General features: G+C 37.1%; 1 protein-coding gene across 2 annotated transcripts in view; it reads left to right on the forward strand.

Annotated features, from left to right (window-relative positions):
- Positions 1-1369: 1369 nt before the first annotated feature.
- Positions 1370-13077, forward strand: part of FYB1 (FYN binding protein 1) — a 43885-nt gene continuing 32177 nt past the window's right edge. For both annotated transcript variants that reach the window (XM_054652618.2, XM_054652619.2), the window contains exons 1-2: positions 1370-1555; positions 7058-8186. In XM_054652618.2, the coding sequence (XP_054508593.2) occupies positions 7085-8186 (1102 nt within the window). In that variant the 5' untranslated portion in view covers positions 1370-1555; positions 7058-7084. The remainder of the gene's footprint in view (positions 1556-7057; positions 8187-13077) is intronic.

Below are 13077 nucleotides of genomic sequence, written 5' to 3' on the forward strand. Positions count from 1 at the left end.
GAGGCACATGGTGGATATTGCAGATAGGCAAGTTTCACAGAAATTTACAGCTTAAACTTATTTTCATTATTTTGTTGCAATTTACATTCTCATGAGCATTCTGTCAGTTAGGGATATATTTATTTTTGTGTATTGGATGAAAGAGAAGACAACAGGAACTGTGTAGCATTCAGAGCTGTGAAGATAAGCTAGTTCTTTGATCATTGCATGATTTGTCTAGAGCTGATACTGTGAGCAAACCCTTGCAGTGGCGTTTACCCACATAAAATGACTTTATTGCTACAGTTACCATCTTAAAACAGTCATGAAGGCTGCCAGATACATCAGCAAGTCACAAATTCTAATATTTACCCTTAGTTTTAATAATAAATGCATTATCATCTGTGATAATTGTTTATATTCACAAATAAATACTATTTTATAAATAAAATGCAGTGTTTAGCTGAATGAATAGCATAAAGAACGACATTTCTCCCACTACAAAAAACTATTATGTTATATTAGAAAAACATCAGTAGTCATTGGCATGCAGCAATGTTTCTAACTCAAATAATCTCCATCCAACACCCTAATAAACTTCTGAAGTAGCTAAGCTACAAGTTTTTGTAAAATTAAGCTAGAAATATCAAGCACTTTCAATGCTTTACTTTAACACTTCAAAATATTTCAAAAAATACTAAGAAGCTTGTGCAGAAGGAGAGTAGTAGACCATGAGGAAGATTCAGTTAACTTCTAATTAAACTCAAAGACAGACAGCTTTTCTTCTGCAATTTCCTCCCCATGCACTGCTGCAGCAAATTCACTGAGCTGTATTTTGTAAGGGGTTCAGTCTTTGTGTTTTTGATTTACCTTCAGCACAAGCACACATTTAGAATTTCTTGTGAAGCTTATTTACTCAGTATTGACTTTTCTATCCTATATCATCCTTCAAACTCAAACACACAGGAGGAAGGACAGAAGAAATGTATGATCACAGTTTTGTTTTGTTTTATTTTTAATATCTCCACATAACAGAACTTTTTAAAAACTGGCCAGCAGAATGTCAAGATCCCACTGGTGAATGTGAGGCAGCAAAGGAACATGCTATCTGACATGCATGTGTGGTTCTCAGTGGTAGCAGGGCACTGGACCTGTGGCCAGTCCACCCTATATGCCTGTAATTGCCTCACACATTTGTTTAGCAGCTATTCTGTAAAGGCTCAGGCTTGTGTGCACCGAGGACGCCTCACAGGGCTACGCAATAGGGGGTAAATGCAATACTTTTGGATATCACATGGTGCTTACTGCTGATGGAAGCAGCCAACCAGTCTGAACACACTTTAGTTCCCTTTTCCTCCAGCACTTCTTGCCTAATATCCTGTGGAGAGCAGTTACTGTTCATGATAATGAAACCCACAAGTGTATCTTGTGAGAAGCAAGAACTCCTCTGTGAGAAGCAGAATTCCTCTTTAGCAAATAGACCAGACTGTTAAGTTGTTACACCCGAGGATTGTCGCATTGAGGGAGCCAGTTTTACTGCTTGTTTCAAAATACTGGAGAGCTTTGGGATATCCAGGTAAACTGTTGCACATGTTCATCTTAAAAATAGCCATGGAAAGTTCCAGAAGAAATAGAATCAGTACAAGGTGTTGAATATAGCTTAATTAACTAGTTGTAGATTTTACTGTATTTAGGAGTTGAAAAGATACTAAGTTGACAAAATGGAGTTTTCTCTCTCAGAGTTTTGTGGTTAGTTCTCCAAAATTTTACTAAAAGTAAAATTTACTTTTACTAAAAGTAGTCCTAATTTAAGTGGCCTTTGCATTTTGAATAGTAGCAGAAGTGGTATCACTCAAAGGCAATTAATTTTTAGTTATTCCCTTTGCTTTGTTTTTTAAATTATGGGTCGGTATAAAATAATGTACTGTACTCTGGATTGAGATGTCAGTGTATGCATTTTATTAGTAGTTCATCATGGAAAGTATTTTCCTTTCCAGGTATGAGTCAAAATGCTACTCAATGTCTTTAAATTAAACAAAACTTCCTTTAAAATCATATGGGATCCTGAAATTCTCAAAATAATGGTAGGAACTTCACAGTGACAGGGATTCAAATTTTTCTTTCTTGAGATTTGGAGAATTCACTTTAGTGGGATAACCAGACAAGTAAGACATTCATAAGACAGTTACTGTATATATTATACATATATAGGGTTCTGAGAGAAAAGGAATCTGTTTCATTTCTGGGCAGATCATGAGAAAATTTACATTATCAGAAATAAATAATTGATAAAGGGTATTAGAAGGCACATGATAAAAATAATTTTTAAAAGAAAATTATTAAGTATCATGAAATTTTGTGTTTATGTAAAAACCATGTTACAAAAATGCAATCATTTTACAGAAATGGATAGAAAGTATTCCATTTATATCAGATACAAATTCTTGATGGAAAATTGAAGCCACCAGGCTTCTGTTGTTGAAAACCAAGCCAGTGGTTGATAGTTCTTATTTTCACTTAAACAGGTACAAAAAAAAAGCCATGTAGAGAGAAACTTTGTCGTGAGCCTGTTAGGACCTAGAATGAAGAGATGATCATGCCTCCATTGATACTTTGATTTCATGCATTGTCTTTGACGGAAGCAGTTTGGGAACAAGATGGGATGTAATCTGGCTGTTCTGGTCAAGCCCTATGCCCTCACTCATCCTGGCCTCAAACTCATCTGGAACTTGCCTTTTATTTTTCTGCAGTATGAATAGACAGTTTTATGATTCGTTAGAAGGGAGAAAAAGTGGCAAAAGAGAGATAAGAGGGGTTTAGAGGAATGCTCAATTGAAAAGATACAGACTACACAGTGACCAGGCTGGAATATTGCCTTGTCTAATTTTGACAACCATATATCCTCATGTGTGTGCTGTTTATTTCTTGCTAGTGTTAGAGGGATATTTGAAATGATGCTCTTAGGGTAACTCGGGGCTGTCAGCCTCTCACTGGGGAATCCCTTAGATTTCTCTCCATCCTCTCCATCCTAGAGGACACCCCAGACAGAAGAATAGCCTGTCTCCTCACCTTTAAGTATTTTCTGATGAGGGCTCATTTCTCTTTCATACCAACCATTGTATCAGCAAGTCTTTTATGAACAAACTGTGTCTCTTTGTCTTCTTTTCATGCTTCTGCTGCACACATTTATAGGTGCAGAGCATCGCAACTTCTCAACTTCACTTTCCAAATGCTGCACTTAACCTTAGAGGGACTCTTGAACTAGTAATTACAGCTAGACTCGAGGGGAAGAAAAGCAGTTTGGAAATGTCTTCTGGAAACAACAAATTTGCATAATGATAATTCTGAGGTGTCTGGAAAAGAAAGTAGTCAAGCAATAATTTATCACAATTTCAGTATGGCACTGCCACATAAACAAAAAGCTAGACTGCCTCAAATTGACCAACTTCAGTAGAAGTTGTATCAGACTTATATGAAGTTGCAAAATAATTTTCACATCTGTATTTTTCTATAGTTCTCTGTGTAATTTTCCTTGCCATTTTTGTCCATTTTCTTATTCCTTATATCCTGCACATAGGTTGGAGCTCAATTCCCTTAGTGGTTATTAACTTCTCTGGTTAGTTCACTATCAAAGAATTCATAATTAAGCATAGTTTTCTTCTTAAAGGGATAGTTATATAATCTTTATTACTCTCTAACAAACTCACCAAGATCTAATTTTAAGTTTTAAAGAGTTTATTTTGACCCCATCAATTTGGAATAGAAATATAAAAGTTAAAGTTGGGAAAAGATGGGAGTTTTATCCTTTATAAATCAAATCTGCTTGTATTTTGAATTAATTCTTTGTACAGTCAGAAGTTACATATTTTTCATTTGCCTAATTAATGATTGTATGCACACACATCTGCTATTCTGTTCACTGATCCAGTGTTGCTGTTTAAAGAAAGCTTGGCCTCAAGGGGAAGTTGAACTGAAATAATATTTTGGCTTCACCAAGACAGGAAAGTAAATAATAAAGTTATATTTATGCCAAAGCAAAAAAAAAAAAGCCAACTTTTTTTTTTCAGGCTTGCAGTTGAGACTGAAATACCCATACTAAACTCAGGAAGAATACAACTGAATTTTTAATGTACTTTTGTGTTCTCATTACAGTGTACTTCTGTACAGAAATGCACAGCCATGTTGTAAATTGGGGAGAATTGCATTCGTTAACACTGAGGTGTAACTAAGGTGTAGTGTAACAATTCTGTACAAGTTTAACTTGATACCTCTGTGAGTCTCTGCTGAAGGCAGTGGGAGATTCTGAAAGCTCTGTGTATAAAAATGTATCTATGGCATGAGAGCTAACACGTAGGTATTGTTCTAGATTTGAGCAAACACATCTGAATAATACAACCATCTTGTAATAAAGGAAATCTTACTGAGCTCCTTATGTTGCTTGCAGTTCAGATCAAAAGTTGAAAAGCCAGAATATTTTGCACGGAGTTTCCAATAGAGATCAAAGTGCAGAAAATAATCCAAGTAGCTTTTGCATGAGAGTCCTCTTTTGCACAGACTCTGCACTTTAGAGGGGAAGGGTAGGGGAAACTTAATCTCTCTTCAGAATCTTTTCAAGTTCCCATTTCATGATTTACAACCTACTGTATGTGATAATGTTGTAGGTAACTTTTGTCACTGCTGGGAATGAAAGCACAGAAATTGTGGTGATTACTCTATGATCAGGGCCACAAACAAAAAATTTTCTTTTTTCCCCAGTTCCCCTCTGTCTGCCTGACCAGTCAGGCTCAGCATTAAAATCTACATGGCTTGTAACACAGCTTTTGATGGCAGAAGCTGGTGACATACATTAAAAAGAAGCAGAAAGATTTCACCAAGTTTCTCACTCTGTTTTGATTCTTACTATTCTCTTTACCATGTAAATGAAAGAGGCTTTATTGTTAATTGTAAACTCTTCCCCATGTCCAGGAACCTTTTCCTCTTGCTGGGCCTGTAAATATGCATGACTAGGGCAAGGTTTGTTCACAGTGTTGGGAAGAAATTTATTTTTAAAAATTCACTGACACTCCTAGCATGGCAGGAATGAATGGTTCAGTGCATTTGAAAGCATGTATGAATGTAATTCATGTAATTAATGTAATCTTGCTATTGCAATTTTCTTATATTTCAAATAGAAGAAGTGGAAAAGAAATTAGTTTATTGCTATGACTTTCAAAAGAAATGAGTAGCTGAGCTGGCCAAGCAGCTGATCAAATCCTAACTTAGAAGGTCTGAAGACTTCAGACATAAGCTGTAATGACAGTATCTCTGGTGGTCTAGATTTTCTTACAGACTTAGGAAAAAAAATCATTAATTAGTACAAAGTCAAAAGAAATCAGAGACAAAAGGCTTTTTTATTCTCTCTGGCACTGAATCGTCTAACCTGGGTAAAATCAGGGCCTTGTGAGGTCTTGTGGGATAAATCTTGAATGATTAGTGATGCATATACATACCTCTGCAATGTAATTGTGTGTGTGTGTGTGTGTGTGTGTGTATGCATCAAACAGCAGTATATGGCTTAACCCTGATAATCTCCATAGTAAATGTGTACTTCCTCCCTTCTTTATAGGTACAAAAATACCCAACAATGTGGTCGCTGGGTATAAGTTTCATTATGCCTATCTTGCTTTGGCTGCATTTAGTAATTTGTGGCTCGACACAATCAGTTTGGAAAGATTTAACTTCTTGGCAATGCTGAAAGACTGGGATAGTTACCTTTAAGTTGCAGAAGTCTCTCTCTCTCAATATATATATAACTACTCCAACTTAACAGGCTATTTATGTAATGAGATACAATCAAACGGAAGGCAAAAGGAGCAAAAGCCCAATTAAGAAGTTTTTATTATTGAAGTAAAAAAAAAAAAAAACCACTGAGCACTTGCCGAACCGTAGTAAGTTAAGACACAGTTCATTCTTAAACCTCTATTTTTTTTTCAACACTTATTTATTATGTTTTGTAGCAATAGTCCTTTGTTTACAGACAGATGATTCAGAACCCTACCTAGTTTTGTGCCATAAACTTTACATTTTAACTCACACAGGAAATCCAGGTCCTACTTGTGAATTGTATGTATCAATGTATCTGCCATAGCTGCACGCTTGCTGCCACTGTAAGCTGGGAAGAAGGCTCCTGGAACCCAAAGGTGGCCCCTGCCCAGTGCAGTGGGACCAGCTCACTGCCTTTTGCTCCCATCCTGTGATGTGTTTTATTTTTCCTGAATTCAAATGTATTGAACTCTTGGGTTCTGCTCATAGTTAAGATGGGTCCTGAAACTTATTGAATTGGGGTGACAAATTAAAACATCTATTTTTGAATGAAGCTGGATTTTATTCGCTTGTAATTAGTTAAATTCCTTTTTTTTAATAAAAAATTTAGTAACTTTGACAATATCTGTGTATATTGATTGTCATTTATTTTAATTTTACTTCACATATTTTCATTTACTACCCACACATGCACAGTTTTATTCAGATATTCAAAATGGAGAAGAGAAATAAGGACAAAGTGAGAGTGTGGGGAGCAGAAAGTAAAAAAATTGCTGAGAAAGGAAAGAAAAATTGACACACACATACATCAACCAGAAGAATTTGTTTTCACAAAGGAACTTGCAATTCTCCAAAAAGTTAGCAGGAATAACATGAATCTGGTAGATTCCCCCAAGTTCCAGTACAAGAACTCCTTATCACAGGAAAATAAAATTTTTAGGTAGGTTGATTTAAAAGTCATATGTAATTTCTTACATTTATTCTGTGTTCAGTTCACAATTCCAAAAGTAAACAGAAATTATAATATGCTCAAAAGGACCTGCAGTACCTGAAAGGCAACACCTGAATGAAAATTTCAAAATATCGTATAAATGCTGCAAGCATACAACAAAACGCTCAGCTTCTCTTAACTCTACAGGAAGATGAGCTACAGCACCTCCTCAGCCAATCAGCAGTAGAAAAGCCTCAGACCAGGAAACTCTTTAAAGTACAGTATTTGTGAACATTGCAACAGTACTTTCCCATTTCTGCCCTTGTTTTTCTCTTCTTTTTGTAGAATCCGAAGCCACGGGTGAAGTTACTCATGGAGAAATTTGAGAGATGTAGCAGAGGCATAGAGGATCCTTCAAACAGTCGACCCCTCAAAATCCCGAGACAAGACATCCCCAAAGGATTACAGACAAGGAAAGCAGTACTTGAGAAATTTACAAATAAAGGATATACTGCGTTTTGTCCAGGACCCAGTGGTGTTCACAAACCTGCTCAGCCTAAGCCTCCTCTGGCAGTCAAGCCTTCAAGTGATGATAAACCAGAGAAAGATCCAAACCCACCACATTTAAACCAAGTGGCACAAAGGTTTGGTGTTCAGCTTCAGCCCACTAACAGAGGAAATGATGAAAAAGCTGGATGCACTAAACTCTCTATCAAAACCAGTGACCCGTCAAAAGAGGACCCAAAGCCTTTGAACCCAAAACCTGCATGGAACAAGTTCCTTGCTCCTCCTGATAAAGAAAAAAATCCTCTAGGATCAAAACCTAATTTAAATTTTCCATCACAGGAGAATGAGGCAAAACTGGAATTCTCAAAAGTAGCTGCAGTTAAGGAAAAATTAAGGTCTGCAACACAAGAAAATGAGCCCAAGCCTCCTGTTTCTAAGCCACTTCTTGCACAGAAACCTTCTCTAAACAAAGAGGTATCTCAGAAGGAAGACGCCTCTAATAAAAGTGATTCTCTGCAAAGACAGTCTGGACCTAGAACAAATATACATGCAGGCCAAGAAGCAAAAGAAATAGGTGAAAATAATAACTCTGCTGCAGAAGCTCCAGGCAGTACTTTTCCTAAAATAGCTCTGAAGCCTACTGGCCTCAGGTCCAGCTTATCAAAAGGAACTCCCAAAACTGTGGCAGAAAACACTGAAGAAAAGGGAATGAGTGCTGCCAAGAACATCTTCCTCAAGAAAATCACCGAGGAAGAATCAGGTTCTTCTCATAAATTCCGTAAGATGAATACGGCGCTTGCTGCAGGAAGACCATCAGGTGAATCACAAGAGGGTGAGAACAGGAGTTCTAGAATGCCCAAGCGGAAAATCTTGCCGCCGGTGGCCAATCTGGGCCAGCCCCCAAAAAAGCCCAGCAGACCCCCCTCTGTGAACCTGGAAAAGTTCCTGAAGATCCACCAAAAATTCAGTAAGTCCACTTTGATTTTACTTCCTTAGGTATTAGATTTTTGATGCATTTAGAACCAGGTTAATTTCAGATGGAATCTCCTCTTCTGTTAAGAAATAACTCATGCATCAGAAAACCCTTTAAAGCTGTAACTTGGGCTTCTGTCTCTTCTGTACAGAAATTAAAATTATATTCTCTATCCTTCAGTGGTAAAGTTCAGGAGGAATGTTTACTATATTGGGTTCACCTGTTTCTTAAAACTACTCAGATGCAGCTATAACTTGTGTCAGGGAGTATTTTCTCAACAGGCATTTAAGTCCTGATGTAATTAAACAGATCAAACTTAGATGCTTCAATTTTAAGTGTAGTTAGTGGGAAAGGGGGATTCCCAGTGGTGTGATCAGGAGCTCTGAAGTTGCTGACAGGGGAGTGGAGCTCTAACTCCACATTGTGCATGTGTGGTACATCATGTACATTCATGTAATTTAGTTGAAACATAATTTGTCCTTGTACCTTCTGTGTCTAGAATACAGCATGGCTTGTGTTTCAGCACTTCTGAGTACACATAATGCAGGTCTTCCTGAGGCAGGAGAGGTTCAGAGGGGCTATGGCAGCTTGAAAAAGCTCTGAGCTGACTTCTCTTAAGAGAAAAAGAACTCATTAAAAACACGGTTTCTGCATGCAGCTATATGTTGTGTTACTATTAATTCTACTCAAAGATTAGGAGTGTATCAGTAATAAAAAAAATTTGCTTTCTTTTCAGCTGCTGTGTTCTGGCTTTTGTCTATTACCTTACAGTTAAGGAAATGTTCTGACAAATACAAGATCAGGCCAAGGTCCTCAAATCAGGCAAATTTGTCTATATCTTTAAGACAAATAGACTCATATACAATCTCAATACAAAAAGACAGCATTTTCAGCCAACTACACAAGTAAATGTTTTGGTTATGTAAGAGTAAGACCTTTGCTAATTAAAACATTGAGAAATCCTGACAAAGGCTGGAAATACAGAAAATGACAATTTATTTTAAATATATTTTTAAATTTACTTTAAGTAACTAATTGAGGAATCTTTATTTATTGTTCTGCTCATTGTTTATTCAGACTTTTTTTCTCATTCCCATTCAGTTATAGACACAAAGCATTTTTTTCATTATCTTTTTAAAACTGAGCATAAGAAATATTTAGCCTGTACATTTTAAATTAGCACTGTGGGCAGGGCTGTAAGAATATCAGAATTTTTGTTAGAAGGAGGGTGTCCAGTTGTCACTAAGCAGGGGTAAGCCACCACCCTGACAGTCATGGGAACATGAGCTAAGGATGGAGCTGCCCAGCATGGTGGCCCAGGTGGTTTTCAATTATATTGCAAAACTCACACACAACTAAGTAGAAATTAAGGATCAGACATGGTCTTTTCTATCTCACAGTCATAGGGGCAGGTCAAGAGTGAAAAATTTAGAAACCACACCCGTGAGAAGCTGTCCATAGTGTCCCTGAACTTCAGTCTTCACTCAGAGAGCTAGCATGTAGACCTTGATATTCTGTTTGGCTTTAATTAATGCAGCCCATTTCATTGTGGCCAGAAGCCTACACAGAACGGTTCTGGTGGACAGGCAAGTTGTTCTAGAGTGAATCCTGAACAAACTCCTTTTCAGTTTAACAGTTATTCATTGTTGATGGGTTTCTTGGAACATAAAAAAACTGATCTGTGTTTTTTTTCTTAACTGTCATTTCGAGAATCAAAGTCATGCCAGGAAGACGCCACCCCTCATAGCACAAATTCTTCCTGTTCATTACTGTGTCCTGGTGAACAGAAGCTTTCCCTAGTTGCATAATTTGCTGATGTGATTCAGGTGCTGAAAATAAAGAAGACTAAGCAAATGAAAATAATTTTTCCGTTCAACAAAGCTCTCTGAGATCTGACCTTTAGAGCTTTTGGTCTGTAACAGGGCAAAAGTTAAGCTTTGCATTGTTCTTTGAGAGGAGAAAACCTCCACACCTAGTGGTTTTTACACTTGTGTTAGGGGAATGTGCCTGCGCTATAGAAAACCTTGTATCGCCTGATTTAAAACATGAGTTTGAATCGTGCTTTCTTAGAAGTATTATTCACCCCTTTTGCTTTGGTTGTTATCCTTCCCCATGAAACCTGTTTTACTGGTTTTTGAAAATAAGTATTCACTGGGCATGAAACTACATTAAATGTTAGAGGCTGAAGGACTTAGCTTTGACACAACAGTCTTAATTAAGTGTGGGAGAAGGATTTTAATCATCCACCATGCCTGCATGAATACTAAGGGATGTTAGTTTGATGTTGGCCTTGCTGTGGATTAGAAATTTTCATGTAGTCCTGAAAAACTTTTCATGATAAAACTTCTGTAGATACAAATGTCTTTTTCAAGAAAGTCTCACTATTGACATGCTACTATTTTCCAGTGAAGACAGGCTTTAAGAAATTCCTGTCTGGGCCTGCAAATACATGGCAGAATAGTAAATTCCTGTGGTATGTCCCATTGCAGCAACTTTCCATGACAGATCATATTTACCTCAGCTAAGAATCAATGAGGTGCATGTGCCTTCTGTGTTCAGAAAGCAATAACAACTACATTGTTTTACAATAAACACCCAAGGTCTTAGAAAAAAGAAGAGAAACAAAGTCATTTTGCTCACAGCTTTCCATGTGAGGCCACAATTTTAATGTTGCTTATGAGAACCACACTCAGCGCAGTGAGATCATAGAGGTACAGGTGGCCAACACACAAAGCCAGCCAGAGGCTCTACACACCTCTGCACAACTCCTGAACAACAAACACCAGGGGCTTCAGTTTTATTCAGTGAATAAAAAGTGGGCACATGCTGTCAGTCTGCTTCAGTCAGGGAGAAAATTCCTCAGAGTTTTTAAGAGCCTCCACAACAAAGAATATTAAGGCTGTGGAGGAAACCCTACCACTCTGGATTTTTTTAAGCATTGCCTTAAAAGGTCAAGGGTTTGTCACATAATTCTGCTAAAACATGTGGATAAAACTGTAGATTAAACTGCCAGTATGGTTTACAGAATTGAAAAAAAATTAATCACTGCAATTTAAAAATTAATTTGACTATCCTTAGAGAAATATGAATGAGGCCACTATTTATCTAAGTTAGTTAGTTAGTTAGTTAATAATAGTTAGTTAGTTAGTTAATAGTTACTTACTTACTTACTTACTTAGTCAATCTGCCTAAGAAAACAGATAAACCAACACTGAGCGTTTCCTTGTGGGTAATTGCTCAGAGTGCAACTTGCTGCAGTTGTGTATAAGGAAGGAAAAGTACACAAAACCCACTGCAAATTAGTATTTAAACTCATTATGCTTGATTATTGCCTTAGCTACAACATTCTGCAGCATTTTCCAAATGTCTTAGAGTATATTTTTATTTTTAAAGGAATAAATTGTATCCATTTAACGTCAGGAGACATGTCTCCATTGTGATTTGTCCAAGCTTCTGCAACTGGCAGATCTTCTCCTAAGTATCTACCTTTTTGTTTGTTATCCTTACGTGCTACATTTGTTCCCTTCAAGATTATCTGATTCTCGAAAATTAACAGTAAGATGTGGGTTGTTTTTATCACAGGATGGAGGCACAGAAAACTTTTTTTTCTCATGTTTACACTTGTTATAGTCTGCACATGAGTTCTGCAGTTGTTTCTGCAGCTGACTGCCCTAAATCCCATTGAGTCAGCTAAAACCACTCCTGAATGGAGAAACTAAGATGCAGAATTTAGGACTCAGAAGAGAAGCCATGCGAGTGCACCTGTTAATTTTGGTCAGAGATTTGACATGTAGTTTGAACGGCTTTGAGGCCCCTTCTGTTTTGAATCAAAGAATATGCATAACATATTCACTCAATAGGTCTGTACCTCTGCAAAGGACTCAATGAAGCACATGAGGTATCCTGCTCTACTTGAAACCATTGCCCACCTTTCAGCAGGGTCAGTGCTGGATGGATTCAACATAGTGCCTTGAGGATTACACTATGTATGAGAGCAGCCTTTGAGAAAAAGTGCTAAGAGGAGTAGTTAGAAAGGAAAATTCATAAGGATGCAGAAAAACGACAGCCATGAGTTTCTCATGGAAGGTGACAGAAAGGAAGCTGCTGGAAAGAAAGAAGTAGAACTGATGGAACTGAGTAATTACTTCTGCTTAGTAAAATTCCCTTAACTTAATTTCTGAAATCTTGTTCTTTTGTTCACCCATTTTGATTCACAAGAAGAAGCACCTATTTATACACCTTCATCATGTGGTTGCATTATATGGGTCACAATACAAAAGCATCTCTGCTGTACCAACATCTCAAGTGCTCTGAAATCATCTGTCCAGATTCCAGAAAAGAATGTGAACACAGAGCTTATAACTAAATTTAATTTATAGACTGAAAAAGTTATGAGAACTTGCTGAAATTTTCCCATTCTTTAAGTTGACACATATTTTGCTTAAAGCCTACTTTACAACTTTTTTTAGCAAGAGAGTGCATCTAGCTTATCACACTGTTTTATAGACAGCTTTATGGTCAAGTTGGAAAATATCTTGTTTTCCCTGATACACAGAAGTACTGTGGTGATGGAGTTCTGGACATGTTGCTGGTACCATTACTGTAGAATACATCTTGAACCCAGAAGTTGTCTAGCTCCAAAAAAAATAAAGCTTTGTAGTCTGTTTACGTGTAATTACAGGAATGATTAGCACATACTTCTCATATTTGAAGTTTGATATGTACTGAAATTTCTCTCTGAGCTGAAAGTTCTAATTTCTCTGTACTCTTTAAATATTTCCTTATCAGCTTACAGAGATAAAACCTATGCAGCATGCGTAATGTTTGAATTTGAAACAATCTGTGCCCTACTGGTGCAAGTATTTTCACCTTTTTATTTTCTAGA

The sequence above is a fragment of the Agelaius phoeniceus genome, chromosome Z (assembly GCF_051311805.1).
Source record: "Agelaius phoeniceus isolate bAgePho1 chromosome Z, bAgePho1.hap1, whole genome shotgun sequence".
Taxonomy (NCBI): Eukaryota; Metazoa; Chordata; class Aves; order Passeriformes; family Icteridae; genus Agelaius; species Agelaius phoeniceus.